The 18,397-nt window shown below is 44.4% G+C and overlaps 1 protein-coding gene across 1 annotated transcript in view; it reads right to left on the bottom strand.

The window, feature by feature from the left end:
- EXOC4 (exocyst complex component 4) overlaps positions 1–18,397 on the bottom strand; it is a 380,738-nt gene that overhangs the window by 44,166 nt on the left and 318,175 nt on the right. Inside the window, exons 12-14 of the mRNA XM_082238790.1 lie at positions 15,929–16,065; positions 11,416–11,571; positions 9,965–10,143 (exon numbers count right to left, since the gene is read on the bottom strand). Of these exons, the coding sequence (XP_082094916.1) occupies positions 9,965–10,143; positions 11,416–11,571; positions 15,929–16,065 (472 nt within the window). The remainder of the gene's footprint in view (positions 1–9,964; positions 10,144–11,415; positions 11,572–15,928; positions 16,066–18,397) is intronic.

The following is an 18,397-nucleotide window of genomic DNA, read 5'->3' as shown; positions in this document are numbered from 1 at the left end:
TTGTGAACCGCCTTGAGATTTACGGGTATAGAGTGGTATGCAAAATAAATACAGTGGTACCTCGGGTTAAGAACTTAATTCGTCCTGGAGATCCGTTCTTAACCTGAAACTGTTCTTAACCTGAGGTACCACTTTAGCTAATGGGGCCTCCCGCTGCCACTGTTCTCATCCTGAAGCAAAGTTCTTAACCTGAGGAGCTATTTCTGAGTTAGCAAGAGTCCATAACCTGAAGCGTCTGTAACCCGAGGTACCACTGTAAAGAAATAGGTAGGTAGGTAGGCAGGGCAAGGTAAGAATAGCACTGAAAATGCTTGGCACTGTTCCACTTGCACCTTCCTTCCTTCAGGTCCAACTGTTCACACTGGATTCAGTGCAATCTGGACTCGGAGACTGCTGGCCCTTAAACGCCATGAGCAGGCTAGTCTTGCCTTCTACGTTCTTAGGACAGTGACTAAAGAAGCCAAACCGTATCCTCTTCCAGCGTGGCTTGGTACTGAACCTGCAGAGATCCTACCAAGGACACTGGGCAGAGAACGTTCCTCTCTATTTTTTCCTCCCTCAGCAACGGTCCAACTTCTTAGTGGGGCCTTAGAAAAAAGATTGATGCAGAGGTTATTAGCAGCCGGAGCCCTCCTGAACCTCTGCATCAAATATTTAACAGCCAGAGAATTAGAAAGCAGCTCTCCAGACTCCAGTGCGCAGAGTTGATAGCCTTCCTTCCCAGACACTGCACATCTTGCTCTCCTGGAGATTGATCTTGTGTCCTGGGATCAACGCTTGCGCTTGAGGTTATGATTACGCTAATTGCTCCTTGTCCTACTTTCCTCCCCGCCCCCCCTCCCCGCCCTTCAACCTCCTAACCCTCCATGTATGTGGAGAACTATCACATAAATATATGCAACTGAGTTGGTGGTGTAATCAAAACTCTGGCTGCAGAAACTGTGCGGCTGGACTTCAGGGCGACAGGTTCGCGAACTACAGAGTGTGGTGCGGCAAGGGAGAAATGATACCTTATTTTTTTCTCAGCAGTTAATTCCCGCTCATGCAGAGACTCCATAAAGACTTTCTAAGTTCTCTAAAGCTTGGTCCATTCCTGAGTGAACTGTCGGCCCCTTTCCATGACCCAGAAGCAACCTACCAGGTGCTTTTCTTTTGCCATGTTTATTTTATTTATCAAACGTGTGATTCTCAAAGAATTTCAAGGCACAGCACAGTAAGTTCAGAATAAAACAGCTCAAGAAGTACATTCAGCAATGAAAGGCACCATTGGCACATAGCACAACATAGGCGGGATCGGCTAAGTTTGCATGGGAAGGAGCAGTCTGCATTTGGCACATACAATTTACTACTACTGCTACTACTAAGCACTTCTATAACATTTTATAGTCTTAATCCAGCTAGATCACAGTATTGTCTACACAGATTGGCAGCAGTTCTCCAGGGTTTCAGACAAGGACCATTCTTAACCCTACCTGGAGACACCAGAGATTGAGCCTGAGATCCTTGCCAGGCAAAGCACATCCTTCGATCATTGAGCTATGGCCCCTTTGAGCTCAAAATGGTCAGGATTTTTAACAACAACAACAACTACAGTATTAAATTGCACTAATTTGTTGCCTTTTTCACAAAAAGCAACCCAACACGATTTACAAAACAGTGTAAAAGCAGTATGAAACTAGAACAACAACAACAAAAACATACAAACACACCATACTTATTCAAAATGTAGGTCTAACCCAGGGGTCAGCAAACTTTTTCAGTGGGGGGCTGGTCCACTGTCCCTCAGACCTTGTGAGGGGCCAGACCATATATTTTTTTTTGGGGGGGGAATGAACGAATTCCTATGCCCCACAAATAACCCAGAGATGCATTTTAAATAAAAGGACACATTCTACTCATGTAAACAGTTACAGATAGGTAGCCGTGTTGATCTGCCATAGTCAAAATAAAAAAATTCCTTCCAGTAGCACCTTAAAGACCAACTAAGTTAGTTCTTAGAACTAACTTAGTTGGTCTTTAAGGTGCTACTGGAAGGAATTTTTTAATTTTTACTCATGTAAAAACATGCTGATTCCAGGACTGTCCACGGGCTGGATTTAGAAGGTGAATGGGCCAGATCCAACCCCCAGGCCTTAGTTTGCCTACCCATGGTCTAACCTCTCCCAACTGGAAGAAGCCACAAACATCTAAAGTCCTCCAAATTAAGGGACAAAAACCCAGGAATGTTTTTGACTGCTTCACATCCTTACAACAACCTCATAAAGCTGATCAGTATTATTGAGCTGAGGTGCCTTCTTTCTGGTGGGCCCCTAGTTACAAAAACTATGTGTATGTATTATTGATTATTACTTTTATTAATATAATTCAATTTATATCCTGTCTTTCCCAAAGGAGCCCAGGGCTCCCTTTTCTTTTCATTTCATTTGCTTGGACTTTGAACTGAATGGTGATTCATTTTAACCACCGCTCTTAAATTTTACTGCGGCTCTTTGCATTTTATTCCAGTTTTATGCTTCTCCTATTTATCATTTTATTTGGATTTTACACTGTGTTAATAATGGTGTGGGTCTTTTTTTGCAAGCCTCTTTGAGAATTTTTATCACACTCAAAGGACCTAACCTGCATTTAGCAAAGGCGGTCGGAAGGAAACTGGTGTTTGTGTGTAACAGGGAGCTTGTGCTCTCCCCATCCCCTGCAACCTGGCCGCTTTCCAGAGCTTGTGTTTTGATATCATTGCATTGTGCATTTATCTGTCCTGCCAACATCAGTCAGTGCAGCAGAAAGAGGAACACAGGAATCTGCATAAGTCTGGGTCTTAGCATTGTACATAATGGCTGGTAGCAGTTCTCTACTGAAATCAGTTCTCTACTGATTTCAGGCAGGGGAATTCCCAGCCCCTTCTAGAGAGGCCAGGGATTGAACCTTGGACCTTCTGCATTCAAAGCAGATGTCCTTCCGACAGGAAAATTGGCTTCCAGGTGGAAAAATCAAAATTAGAAACAGAACTGTTAGAACCCAATACTAAAAACATGTCAAGAATGTACAACTTGCTGTTGAAATGGAATACACAAGATGAAACAGTGAAATCAGCCATGATAAAGTGGGCACAAGATATTGGTCATAACATTATGTTTGCTGGCTGGGAACAGTTGTGGACCACCGGTATGAAATTTACGGCATGAAATGCCTTAAAGGAAAATATTATGAAAATGATTTATAGGTGGTACATGACTCCAGTCAAGCTTGCAAAAATTTACCACTTGTCTGATAATAAATGTTGGAAATGTAAAGAAACTGAAGGTACTTTCTTTCACCTTCGGTGGACGTGCCCAAAGATTAAGGCTTTCTGGGAAATGATATATAATGAAATGAAAAAGGTACTTAAATGTACTTTCCTTAAGAAACCAGAAGCCTTTCTCTTGGGCATTGTCGGCCAATTGGTGCCAAAGAAAGACAGAACATTCTTTATGTATGCTACAACAGCAGCAAGAATACTCATCGCAAGGTATTGGAAGACACAAGATCTACCCACTCTGGAAGAATGGCAGATGAAGGTGATAGACTACATGGGACTGGCTGAAATGACTGGCAGAATCTGAGACCAGGGAAAAGAGACGGCGGAAGAAGATTGGAAGAAATTTAAGATCTATCTTAAGAGACATTGTAAAATTAATGAGTGTTAAAATGTTGCGGCTATAGAAGTAAGTGGATTACAGCTGTAAAGATTAGGTTAAAGGAAAAAAAAGGATTACAATTAGATTAAATCAAGGGTGAGGATTTGCTGAACTAAATATTTGAAATTGGAATGCAGAAAGGGGAGGTATGAGGAGGTCGGTAAAGTAAGTTTTAAGAGAATAAGGATTTGAAATTATATTTGTTTGTCTTTGTGTGTGTTTGTATTATGTTTGATTTTATAATTTGTGAAAATTTAATAAATATCTTTTTTAAAAAAATCAAAGCAGATGTCCTTCCACTGAGCGAAGGCCCTTCTCAAACACAGGAAGCTGCCTTATATGCTCTAGTACCCAACGATGGCCTTTCCACAACTTGTGGAAACTAGCTACGTTTTACAAAAGGGACTGGAGAGAACTGGACATGGGGATTTACTGGTGTAATAAACAAAAATCTGCCCTTATTCCCTTATGGGGAACACAAGAGCCCTTATAAAGTCCTTTGTAGGTTCTCCATCGGTCGGAGCAAGAGGCCAACCGGAGAATATTGAGAAGCAAAGCAGCTCATAAGCCTGATCTTTATTGAACTGTTGCAACAGGGTGCCCCCTTCACACGCTGGAGAAGGAGGAAGACCCCAAACAAAGGTGTGCCCACTCTTATATAGACATTTTTAAATGCCCAGAGTCCAAGACCACCCCCAGATACATCATACCTACAGAAAGGGCAGTCTGCAACAGAAATCTGAGTGCATTGTTTATCTCCTGTCTGGCAGGTTACCAGTTAATAGTCACTTGATTGGATACCCTGGGGAGCCTGGCCAGTCTTTTGTAATGACAAATATTTAGTTCCTGAGCCAGGTCACAGGCTCACCCTATTCATAGACAGACATACCCTTAAGACAGGATTTGTGAACAAAAAGACAATGGGGAGGCTTTTCCATTTTCCTTCGACCTTTCAGAGCAATATTTGAGGTCAATTTGCGAGGGACAAAATGGTTTCAGGACTTTTTCTGGGGGGTGTCAGACATGTGGTTTATATATGCAGTTATGAATATTTATCTTTTATATACATATATAAGACCTTAAATTTTTTATTTCACTGGCTTCCCTGAAACACCCGATTGGCTACCCAACCAGGTGGGAAACAAAACTCTGAACTAGATGGACCTTTGTTATGGTCCAGCAGGGATCTTCCAATATTCTTACGGATTCCTGTTCTGGTGGGAGATTCATGCAGCGCATAAAAGCAAGTGCTATCCAAAAGCACACATGCTCTGGTCGAAGAGTTGGACACGACTAAACAACATCAACATCCAAAAGCAACATCTCTCATTATACTTTCTTGTCAGGGACTGGCAGGCTCGCTGTTGGCGAGTGTGCACCAGGGGCAGGGGGGCTGGAGTCTGACTCAGGGCAGTGGTTTGTGGGGGCCTGTTCAGCCAGGAGGCAAGATTCAGGCAGGGGAAGCTTCAGAGTTGGAGGACGGAAGGAGAGGAGGAAGTGAAGGGCTTCCCCACCCTCTCCTGCACCACTGGCTCACAGAACCAGGAGGGGACTGAAAAAGGATGAACAGAAGAAGTTTCCACACAGGTGCAGTCTCCGGCTGCATGCATGCAGACCGTCAGAGGGAGGTACATTAACTGGTGGAGGGGGAGTGGTCCCCTGTTACAGCAACTGTTCCATACAGCGCTGACCTGGGAATAGCAGCCTAGTTGTTAGATTGGTATGCGTAGATTTCCAGAGCTGTAGAAGCAATTGTTAAGTGTTATCTTGGACAATAAATACTTAACTATCTGCCATGTGCATTCTTTTGGCTGAGAAGCACCCCTGACAATTATCTACTGATAAGGAGCCTCTGCTACAAAAAAAGAAGAATATTAATTCAGCCAGATGAGGTAAAAGTAGGACTCAAAGCAAACTCTTAAAAAGCTAACAGCTCTGGGTGTGCTCCTCTTTCAGATAACACACACACACAAGATGATCAGTGCTTATTAATGCAGAGGCAATCAACATAATCAGGGCCTTGATTGCACAAGGATGGGAAGGAAGATGGTTTCTTGGTTAAAAGACGAATCCACCAGCTGAAGAACCATCTCCCCCTTTAGCTAATGTAGGGCTGAGTTTGGGTGGAAAGGACTGCACTATCAAATCTCTTAAAAACAAAATAATACAGTAGAAGAACATCTACCCAAAGTGGGGCACCTGGCTTTGTAGATTCTTGTTGGTGGTTTGCAATACCAAAATCTGATATCAGAAAATATAAAAAAGAGAATCAAGGATCCACGAATATTCCTAACACAGCCCAAATCATGAATTAATCACCACCACCACTCTTGGTGAATTTAGCTGTGCTGGTTTAAATGTTGATATCAGTGCCTCAACATTCACATAACGGGCTTAGAAATCCCAGAAGGTGGAAAAATCATAATGAATGGAGACTTAAACAAACATAAACATATTCCAGGGTGATCTGCATGCACACACGAAGCATGTTAATGCCACACACTGCCCCTTCTTTAGAAATGTCAGGACTCTGGAGATAGAATTGAGAACTTCTGGATCTATGCTTTGCTGCATGAAGCATTCCTGGGCCTAAGATGTTCCACAGTGGCTTCCTCTAGTTCTAGCAGCAACAGAAGCTCCTGAGTCTGGCTTCGGTTATGATCAGGCAGCAGTCTGCCTTGTGTCCCTGCCCACTTGGCTATCTCCGGCTCCCCAGACTGCTTATGGCCCTGAACACAATGTGAAGGTACAAGATAGCATTTTGAAGCGCTTAAGGGTTGCACTTTGGATTCTCTAGCACGGAAGCACACCATGGTAAAGGAGCAGTTGAGGACAGGTGCTAAGTAGCTGCTGCCCAGCTCCCCACTGGGAAAATGGCTGCGCGATCAAAGGGAAAGGGTCATTACAGCCAACTCATCATGTTTCTTGTAGGGACGTATTCTCCGCACAGAGCCTGAACTTTCCCATAAGCCCTTCTTTCCCAGATCTCCAGAAAATGAACCTGCACTCAAAAACAGGAATTCTAGAAAAGGTAAGTTTTCAGGTAGCCAGCCAGCCAATGTTAAATACCAAGAAATATTCAAGGTATATTAACCTGAAGCAACATGTAATCCTCCCTAAATAGGGACAGGAGACAGAGACAACACTCCTAATGAGCGATTATGCTGGGCACAAATAAATCTTTGGGTATACACAGGATTATGCATATCAACACGCCATGTGAAGCAACTGTCCCAACCCTGCTCCTGACGGTTTCTCTGGGGAGAAAAGGCAATTCTGTTCTTGTGCTAACCCTCTTTCTCTCTCCCCACGCTGCATTAACTGGCTGCTCAAATTTACTAAAGGGTCATTTTAAAACTAGCGTCCCAGGCCCCAAAAGAAGAGATGCAAGAGGTCTGTGAGATAAAGAGTCAAAATCTGATTCTCCTTTAAAGATGATGCGTTGTGTCTCCATGTATGCCATGTGGTGTGTGTGTCTGTGTGTCTGGTGCCGAGCCTCTGCATTTTAGGGCTACAAATCTGGAGGAACAGCACTGCAGAAGAGCATCTCTTACAGAAACATATGGCAATTCCTATCACCGCCTGCTTTTCTAATACCTTTCCACCATGCTGCCAGTTTTAATTCTGGAAAAACCTGCCTCCGTGACTAGAAATCTGGGGAACACTGTGCTCAGCTCACACTCTTTGTGTTTGCACAGTAAGGTGCCACACCAAAATACAGTCTAGTTCATGGATGTCAAACACAAGGCCCGCGGGCTGAATTCGGCCCGCCAGCCTTCATCATGTGGCCTGTGTAGCCGCCACCGGCCACCAGCCTTCACCTTTTATTCTCCCTTTTTGTTTTGTTTTTTTGTTTTTTGTTTTTTTTTGGGACACAAGAAAGCCGACTCTTCAGCGCATGCACGGCAGCCTACAAGCCAGAGAACGTCTGCCCTCTAGCAGCGCCAAACTGCTGATGCGGCCCCCGATGAATTTGAGTTTGACATCCCTGGTCTAGATGAAGGCCAAAGGATATCCCAGAAGAGAAGAGATCCCCACAGTATACAGATGCAGTTCACAAGGACAATATTCTGAATGCTGTATTAGCACAGAATTCCAAAGTCTGCAGATAACATGACACACTCATGAAACAAAGAGGGAAATGCTTAAAAGCTGCTTGCATTTAGGCTAGATTTATTGAACTTTACCTCTGATTTGCTTGCACAAAGCTTACGTGGAGGTTAGATTGTTGCACATTCGATTTCTACTCATTCTGTACTCAACCTAATTTTCTTGTGGAATGTCCACATCTTATTCTCCCTTCTGCCTTCAGCCTCCTGGTCCCTTATCTCCATGTCTTCACTGCTCCTTGGGACCTCTTCTAAGTCTCTAGCCTGAATCTGTGAGAAGTTTTATTCCCAGCAAAAACGACAGCTTACCCTTTCCTCACAGTTGTTGGCCTGCAAACTGCTTTGCTTCCTGAGCAACTGAACATTCGAAGAACATCATTCCTGCTCAGCAGTCAGTAGCAGAGGCTTCTCCGCCATAAACTCAATACACTTCAGCTCTTTGACATAGTTTTTGTTTTCAAATATCACCACCAGACCCAAGTTCTCAGGAAGTGGTGAACGCAAAATTGAAACCAATGAATGAAAACGAATTTCCTTGAGCACTCTGGTGAGTTTAGCTACATGCTACAACCTTAGCATCCAAACAGTTATTGCTAAGAGTAAAGTTTGCATTCTTTGCGGGCGGGGGAAGAGAAAGAAGAGGAAGAGGAAAAACAAACCAGGAGAAGACAAAAATGACTGTGTCATATCTGACTGGTTTGGAAAATACAAAAATCCAATTCTGAAGAAGCACAGATAAGGGGAGAGCTGTGGAAGTGCCATCAGCTTAGCAAACACTAAATAATGAACGAGGGAGAGACTGTGGGGTGTGATAAAACACTCCATTAGCTGGGCTGGTTTTAAATGAGTGATAATTGTGGCAGAGACACAGAAAAAAAGGTTATTGAATTTTTATCTGTAGGAAGGGGAGGCCTTTGACAGATTAACTATAAAGTCACTCAGCCCAGTTTGTATATTGTACAAATACTATAAAAAAGAAGAATAAATAAATAATAAATAATTTTTTATTTATACCCCGCCCTTCCCAATTCAGAAAACCGGGCTCAGGGCAGCTAACAACAAGTTTAAAGCACTTAATTGTAATACAACATTGAAGCAGCATAAAATACAGCATAAAAGCATGAATAACAATAAAATTCAAAGTTCAAAAATCAATTTGGGGGAAATCCATTCAATAAACATTAGTCACCAGGGCTAGTTGGCTGAATTAGTCCTATTTGGGCCAGCAAGGAGACCTGGGGAGAATTAGCTGTGGGGTCTCAGAGCGGGTAATCTTCATAAAAGGGGATGGGGAGGAAAGAGAAGGGAAATAAAAGATCAGGCTGAATTCAAATTAAAGGCCAGGCAGAATAGCTCTGTCTTACAGGCCTGGAGAAAGGAGGTTAAATCCTGTAGGGCCCTAGTCTCATGGGACAGAGCATTCCACCAGGTCGGAGCCATCACTGAAAAGGCCCTGGCCCTGGTGGAGGATAGTCAAACTTCCTTAGGGCCCGGGACCTCTAAACTATGGTTATTCATGGACCTTCAGGTCCTCTGCGGGGCAGACCAGGAGAGGCGGTCCAGGTAAATACGAGGGCCCTAAGAAGAGTGTCTTAACCCAAAATCCTGACCAAGCCAGGGAAACTGCTGAAGCTGAGGAGCTCAAGGTGTTGGGAACATAGGAAGCTGTTTTGTGCTCTGCTGCACCACTGGGTCCATTTAGCTCAGTATTGTCCACACTGACTGGCAGCAGCTCTCATTCCCAGCCCTACCTGGGGACACTGGGGACTGATCCCAGAACCTTCTGCAAGGCAGATGCACTGAGCTACAACCCTGCCCTGTAGTAACAAACAAAAACAACACCCCCCACAGTTTAAAATGACATTGGTTGTTTCCAGGGGTCAGCAAACTTTTTCAGCAGGGGGACGGTCCCCTGTCTCTCAGACCTTGTGGGGGGCTGGACTATTTTTTTTTTGGGGGGGGGGATGAACAAATTCCTATGCCCCACAAATAACCCAGAGATGAATTTTAAATAAAAGGACACATTCAACTCATGTAAAAACACGCTGAATCCCAGACCGTCCGTGGACCAGATTTAGAAGGCAATTGGGCTGGATCCGGCCCCTGGGCCTTAGTTTGCCTACCCATGAATTAGTCAAAGGCCTGGGAGAAGAGGGATTTATTTGTCTAGAGATAACTCACTTTGTGCCACTGGAAGGTTGGAGAAAGCTGCCTTCATACGGCTGGAGAGCCATTCCAAACTTTCGTGCATATTGGCCAAGGCCTTCAGGTCGCTGACATCAGAGAGAATCTCTTGTGTGGGAATCAGTTTATCACCCAGGTTCCCAATGAGCACTTCGGATTCTTTGCCAAAGGCGGTTCTAGAACAAGAAAAACACAAGGCACATATACAATTAATACAGAACTCAACAATAGTGTAAAGAAAAGGACTTTCTCAGTCAGATTTGTCTGGGGGGCTTTTCCTGGTGTGGGATTTTACACGTCCATCTGAGTCCATGCTGCTCCCACATCAGCCTGTTAGGTGCTCTTGATTCCTGAAACTGGGATAACCTGAATGTATTATTTATCAGTGCAACCAGCGACGTTACAATGGAGTTTTGAGGCTGGATCTGTACAGAGTAAGAAAAGATCAGACACCAGGATAATCTGAATGCTAGCCTCACTGAAATCCATGCTAGTCGTGATTCACTTGCCTCACTGATTTCAACAGGACTAAAGCACAACTAAGTCTGGATCCGACTCATTTTTACTGAGGTTTAATGTATTTTAAATTATTTGATCCCACTAGAAGCAGCTCATGGCCAGACACTGAAAACAAGAATAAAAAAACAGTAGGTCAAAACAAGATTGGAGTGATCGTTTTGTAGTATTATGGCAGTGGACAAAACTGTAGTGTAACTTTTGAATAAATGTGTTTTTAACAAGAAAAAGAAGAAAAAGAAGAAGAAGAAGCGGTGACACAACTTCCCTACAGAATTTATACCTGCAGCAAGTTAATGTGTATGTATTGTCAAGATGGAGATAGCCCTTTTTTTGCATTATATTTCTTTTTGCAAGTTATATCGTTTTGAGTTGTATCCCCCCCCCCAAGTTAAAAAATAGAATAGAATAAGTGGCACAACAATGAAACAATCCATGCTTTCTTCTAAATCATGTGAAGGAGTTTGACCCATTTCAAAGCTCAACCAGGCTGGCTCCAGACTACAAGGAAGGGTGAAGAATTCCTTAACATAATTTTCCTAATGGATTCCGGTAAGTTGTAATAACAAGCCTCTCATTCATCACGAGGGATTTCTAAAACAACTTAGTAGCTCATGAACAGGCTTTTTCGGATGTCCCAGAGGGAGGGGCTGGGCGGCTGGACAGAGAAGGCTAGTAAAATTGATCACGGGGTCAGGCGGTCAAACACTGAGTCATCCACTAAAGGAACACACATTATTAAGTAACTTACAATGCCCAAAGGGAACCCTCCACAGTTCAGATCTATTTCCTGGTAACAGGCAACCCTGAAGAAATTCATCCTGCACATTCAAAGGAATTTGAGGGCTACGCATGTCTGCCCTGAAAGATAAGACAACCCATTCATGGCAAGGCTACCTGTTGTTGCCACTATCATTTTAGGAATAATTTACCTTATGAAGTCTTCCTCTTCCTCCCTCTTTGGTCGCAATTGCTTGGGCTGGGCCATGTTGATCCAGTTTGGAAGAGACTTCAGGAGTCTGGTGATATCATCATCTTTTGCCCAAGACGCACTGATGACCAGCTTTTCATCAGATTGAACAATGCTCCTACATCAAATGAGAAATGGTGATGTAAGGAAGAGGTGAGGTGTATTTCCTGATTATTTGATATTCCAGCTCACATTATGAAATAAATAAATAAACCATCACTCAAATGTGATGGGGGTCCAGGCTGTGGAATAAAGTGTGTCCCTATACCATACCACAGAGACAATTATAAACAACTCTTTTTATTATTATTTAAAAAAAATTTGGTTTACAAAAGTATGAGCAATGTCTCTCTCTTTTTTCCAAGTTACATTTTTACAGATCAGTTTCATTTGTTGAGACATTAGTGTTACATTAGGAAGAAAAGGGGGGAAAGAGGGGGGGGGAGGTGAGTGGGACGGGGTCGGGTGGCGATGTTTCTGTTTTACTTAATATATGTTATAATCAACTCTGATCTCTGCATAACTGAAAATCAGCAGTGTTGATGAAGAATTCTTTGCAACTCAAAAGGTTGCAAAGGGTTTTAATCAACAGGTTGGTTCAGTGGGAGATACTTCTTAGTTTCTAAATTCAATCTGCCAAAAGCAAAATGACGCAGTCTGAGTTTTCAAATGCTGCAGGATCCCAGAGCCTAAATCTCCATTTCAGACTTCACTACTCTCTGGAACAATGTGCTTTCCCATTTCCTAAACTATCAACCCCTGAGCTGCATCAAAAATCAACGCAAAATTGAAAAGCAGATAAAAGTAAAAGCTGTCTTGAACAACAAATAGCCCTCCAGCTCAGACTGTAGAAAATCCAATGGTTCTGCCTAGTATTCTGTTAAAAATATCAGAAAAGCATAGTTATTTTTGAAGGAAGAGAGGAATTTGGTCATTTCCTTCTCATCGAGGGCCTATTTGCTAGACTACGTTAACCAGTATGCTTTGACCACTCAAGTCTGAAATGACAACAGCAATGAGGCTGCTACTACTCTGGGGCGTTTATTTCACAGTCTAACAAATACAACTGTTTTCTTCTCAATCCTGCACCTCAGAATTATAGTCTTAGGTTCATTTTATCCTATGTGCCTCCTAGACATAAGCCCTTGCAATACTCTCCCTGTGTTTTCAAACTTTATCTAATAATTCAAGAAGAGAGACATTCCAGAGAGTAATGAAAAGTAGAGCCCTGGAAAGTCACCATGCCACGTAGGACAGAAGACAATAAAATAGTTATTTGTCACAGCAGTGGGGATGCCATATTTAATTCAGAACTCCACCCCAGTTTTGTCATTCCTTACCTGTGCCACCTGGAGCAAGCTGCTCTGTTTATGTGATCAGCTGTGGCAAACCTTGGTCTGGATTGTGTGGATTGATGGGGTAGGCAAATGATCGTCCCACTGCATGATGGAAGGTTGTGTTTTTGGTCTCCTCGAGGATTCCAGTTTGGGTGACGTAATGTAAAGGTAAAGGTAAAGGGACCCCTGACCATTAGGTCCAGTCGTGACCGACTCTGGGGTTGCACGCTCATCTCGCTCTATAGGCCGAGGGAGCCGGCGTTTATCCGCAGACAGTTTCCGGGTCATGTGGCCAGCATGACTAAGCCGCTTCTGGCGAACCAGAACAGCGCACGGAAATGAGGTTTACCTTCACGCCAGAGCGGTACCTATTTATCTACTTGCACTTTGACGTGCTTTTGAACTGCTAGGTTGGAGGAGCAGGGGCCGAGCAACGGGAGCTCACCCCGTCGCAGGGATTCGAACCGCCGACCTTCTGATCGGCAAGTCCTAGGCTCTGTGGTTTAACCCACCGTGCCATCCGTGTCCCTTGCTTCCTGTTTTAGGTGGAGATAAAAGGAACTGAACCAGGGACCTTTTGGACACAGAGCAGACACTGTACCACTTAGCTAGAGTCTCCTCCTTGCAACTCCATGCTTTGGTGCATGATATGTGTTTGGGGCAAGAGACCTGCTCTATTTGTGGATGAGCATGAATTTCTCATATTCAGACATGTTGAATCTGAAAGTGAAATCTGTTGCTGACTCCTGGGGTGCTTCTGTCACTAAATACCTGAGTCTCAATTAGCCCCAGCGGCCTCCAGGTGTTCCCTAATCAAAGTCCCGAGCCACTCTGCTATTTTGTTTCCAGGGGTTATTAGCAGCCATTTGAATTTTGGAAACAGTGCAGGTTCTGGAGCTGCTATGCCATCTCAAGCAGATGTCTTATGCACTCAACGCACTGAGCCGTGAAGGGAATCGGGCCTTTCTCTGCAATGCCCTGTCACCTGTTTGTCTGTTACGCCCCTTTCCTAGCCCCCTCCTGGGAGCCAGATACAACACAGCAACACAGATGGCTCTGTCTGTGGCCCAATGAGCCAAAAACCAATTATTAGATTGTCGTGCTGGTGGTGATGATTAACCCTATTACCAGAACAGGAAAAATTGCATAGCTAGCTGCTTTGAGATAGTGGTGGTGGGTGGATTCCGGTATCAGTTTTAAGATGACAGCTCTGTTCTTCAATGAATGCCACCTCCTCAAGTCTGTGGTGTCTGTGTTTCTCCCACCCAACCCCTTAAATGGTCCTTGCATTTTCTCTGCCACTTCTGACAGCTGCTGGCATCCTAGGGCTGACTGCCACATCCCCTAGTTAATATTCTGCATGGACATGTAGCACATCACCCTTGGGAAACATGGCCATTAGGACAGGGGGGCACCACAGACACGGAGATGCCAGCATAAACAAACTTCACTAGCCAAACCACAAGGAGTGTCTGCTCGCTTCTCCAGCCATGGACTCCAACTGCTTGCCATGCAAATAGCTGTGCCCAGGCCACACTTCAAAAGGGAAGTGTAGGATCAACACCTTAGCTTAAACTCAGAGGTGCATTTAACCTCTCATGCACCTGCTGAATCCTTTAACCTGCAATTTGCCTTATGTACTAATCTGAAGGGATGCGGGTGGCGCTGTGGGTTAAACCACAGAGCCTAGGGCTTGCCAATCAGAAGGTCAGCGGTTCAAATCCCCGTGACGGGGTGAGCTCCTGTTGCTCGGTCCCTGCTCCTGCCAACCTAGCAGTTCAAAAGCACGTCAAAGTGCAAGTAGATAAATAGGTACCGCTCCGGCGGAAAGGTAAACGGTGTTTCCGTGTGCTGTTCTGGTTCGCCAGAAGCGGCTTAGTCATGCTAGCCACATGACCCAGAAGCTGTCTGCAGACAAACGCCAGCTCCCTCGGCCTATAGAGCGAGATGAGCACCGCAACCCCAGTCGGCCACAACTGGACCTAATGGTCAGGGGTCCCTTTACCTTTACTAATCTGATAAATGCACTAAAACCTTTGGCAGAACTGGAGGTGTGAGTTTGAGTTCTTCATACGACCAGGAAGGCTGGGACAGCTGAGAATAATCCCTGGCCAAGCTCTTGGGAGAGCCACTGCCAGTCAGAGTACACTAGGATAAATGGACACGTGGTCCGATTCAGCACGAGGCAGCTTTAAATGACAGGAGGATGGGCTATGAATCAGAAGTGGGGGAGCACAATCCAAGGTTCAAGACTTGGCACCTCCAGTTAAAGGGTTCTGGGTAACTGGAATGGGAAACGCTAAAGACATGCAGGGCTGGATAAATAACTAGCACCATGCAGTTTCTTATACACATTCTCTCCCTATCTCACAATGAGTTAGGAGAACATCTTGTGCCCCCATTATGCTCTTCCTAGTCACATAAAGGGCATAATGACTTCTATTTGTACCTAGCATGAGCTAGTAGATCAAGTAGTGTATTTTCTGTGTTCTTTTATGTCCTCCTCTTCCTGTAATCAGGGATTGGACACTGAAATGAGGGCTGAGGGCTGACCTAATTGCGCCACTGCAAACGCAATAAATAAAGAGTTCACTTGTAACTTCACTTGTAGGTAAACAACTTAAAGCAGGGGGACAGGTAAGTTTTGTATTAGTGGGACTGGAGGTATTAACTATGTATGTGCAAATAGGCTAGTTATTGTCTCACCTTTATCCTTGTAGCTATATCCCTACTGTCTTCTCTTGTACATTATTTACTACAAAGGTATGTCTTAATTATGCATTACATGGATGGAGCATTGCTCCTCCTACTGCCACCATCAAACCCATCCATCACCAACAGGTCCCAGGGCACGCTACAGCAATTTAAAATTCAATATTAAAAGCAGTCAAAACAAATTACAATGCAGCGGTAGTCTGTATTTTACAATTTTAGGACGTCCTAATGGTTTTATTGCACACTGCCATGAAATCTTTTTGAATGAGTTGGCGGTGTAGAAATACACTTATAGGTAAAAGAAATCTAAACTTATTCCCTTATCTGCCTTTTCCTCCTAAAGATGAAAACCTCCAAATGCTTCAGTCCGTCCTTGAAGAGAAGGACCTGCAGGGGGCTACCTGGCCCTCAAGCAAGCCTTACCTGTAGGCCACAGTGCAGGTGTCCTTGTATTCCTGGAGTTTGACACACACCATGTTGAGGAACTGGTCAGAGTAGGCGCTCAGGTCGTGCATCAAATTCATGAGGTCCTGGACAGTCTTTTCCACAATCACTGTGCTCTGCCGAAAGAAAGAAAGAAAGAAAGAAAGAAAGAAAGAAAGAAAGAAAGAAAGAAAGAAAGAAGTTTTTTAAAGGCTTGTCATGGTGGGCCCCTGCCAAGAAAAACATTTTTTCAAGCCTTTCTAAGTTTATTTGGCACAAGCAAGCAAACCCAGAGTGGCTGGGGAGGCCCAGCCAGATGGGCGGGGTATAAATAATAAATTATTATTATTATAAACCGAGAACACCATAGTTAGTCTTAATTAAATGCAACAATTCAATACAATGGCGTAAAATTCTTGCTTTCAACTTTGGGTACTTAGTACTTCTTCATGCAGAATATACAGTATTTTTCGCCCTATAGGGCGCACCTCGTTGTTTTTTTTGGGGGGGGATAAATAAAAAAAAAATATTCCCCCCCCCCCGAACAGGCTGCTATCCACAAGCCTTGCGAGCCCAGCAGGAACTCCCGCTTGCGGACATCTGCGCAAAGCACGGGGCGTGCTCCGGAGCACGCCCCGTGCTTTGGGCTGCAGGCTGCTGCTTGCAAGGCTTGTGGATAGCTTCCTAAAGCCTGCGTTTGCCCCATAGGACGCACACACATTTCCCCTTCATTTTTGGAGGGGGGAAAGTGCATCCTATAGGGCAAAAAATACGGTAGTTGAATTAACCAATTCACTCACACAAGATGTAGTGATGGCCACCAATCCACTCCTTCAGCGCGAATTCATGGAGGGTAAGGATCTGGCTACAAATCATGATGGCTGTGTACAACTTCTACTGTTGGATGCAGTATGTTTCTGAATACAGTGGTACCTCAGGTAAAGAACTTAATTCATTCTGGAGGTCCGTTCTTAACCTGAAGCACCACTTTAGCTAATGGGGCCTCCTGCTGCCGCCGCGTGATTTCTGTTCTTATCCTGATGCAAAGTTCTTAACCCGATGTGCTATTTCTGGGTTAGCGGAGTCTGTAACCTGAAGCGTCTGTAACCTGAAGCGTCTGTAACCCGAGGTACCACTGTACCAGTTTCTGCGACTCACAAGTAGGGCAAGCACTCTTGTGCTAAGGTCCTGCTTACAGGCTTCCCACAGGCATCTGGTTGGTCACTGCGAGAAAAGGTTTCTCTTTCTTTCCCAAACTAACCCATTCCCCAAAATGCACCACCCTTTCTTTGTTGGCAAAGTGCTCCAGCCTCCAATCATTTTGCTTTACTTCATATCTTTTCCAGGTAAGGAATTTTTTTTTTTAGTTGGTTTCTATGAGAACCTCCACATCCCTTTCTCAATTTGTGTTGGCCCCAAAGAGCCAGTGGCTCAAGTCAGCATCCCCACAAGTCTTCTCAAAGCAACTGGTTTGCTGTTACAGCATTTTGTACGCTGTCTGGGTATCTGCACACTTCTCTTTCGTGTAAGCCCCACTGATGGGTGCAGGAAAGAAAGAGAAAGGTAAAACTAGCTTCCAGAGGGGCAATTGTGTTAGCTTCTTGCAGCAAAAACAAGAGTCTTGTGGCACCATAAAAATTACTAACCAATTTAACACGCTGCAAAATAATATTTCGCTTCACAGAATAGCAGGATTATTTTCTGAGCCGTGCACTTAAAAGCAAGAGGCTGAAGCATCTCCCAAGCCCTGCTTTGGTTTACATATTGAATTAAAGTCCTCCGTGCAGCTGATTCCATTGACTGCGACAGGTGAGGCATTCTCTCCCCGCCTCCCTTGCAAGAGAGTTGGACACTTTTTGCATTTGAAGTTGCAAAACCTCATCAGAGTCAAAGCCGGAGCCTCTCCGCTACCCTCCCCCAAGCCTGGCTTCCTTCTCAGCATCGATTTTAAGATTAAAGTACTGCAAGAAGGACCCAGATCCATAATCCTGTTCCTGCAGATTTACCGGTGAGTGACAGGAATTGATTCTGCTCTCCAAGCTGCTAAAAAGAATAAGGAAGCCTCCCCCTCGCTCAGCGCTGCAACCCGGCCCTTTGCATGTGCGGCACGTTATTCCGAGGGAAGTTTGACAGTCGTCAAAGGCACTTTGCAGAGAGTGTCCTTGGCTGGGAATATAGGGTGGTGAAAAACACTTCAGCTCTGCACATCGACTGATATTCCACAGCTGCCCTGTACAACTCGGGACTTTCTGAGCTGAAGGTATCCCCTCGGTCATTGCCTCAGTCCACCTGGGGCTTGAGGAAGCTCCTGCTTTCAGAGGCTGCCTGGGGCTGAAGGAGGTAGGGCTGGTCAAGCAACTGGCCAGCCAGAACACTAAAAATATATATGATGGGACTGAGCCTTGGAAGAAGAAGAAGAAGAGTTTGGATTTGATACCCCGCTTCATCACTACCCAAAGGAGTCTCAAA

Source organism: Podarcis vaucheri, assembly GCF_965113315.1.
Source record: "Podarcis vaucheri genome assembly, chromosome: 10".
NCBI classification, from domain to species: domain Eukaryota; kingdom Metazoa; phylum Chordata; class Lepidosauria; order Squamata; family Lacertidae; genus Podarcis; species Podarcis vaucheri.
This window is presented reverse-complemented; position numbering and strand designations above follow the sequence as displayed.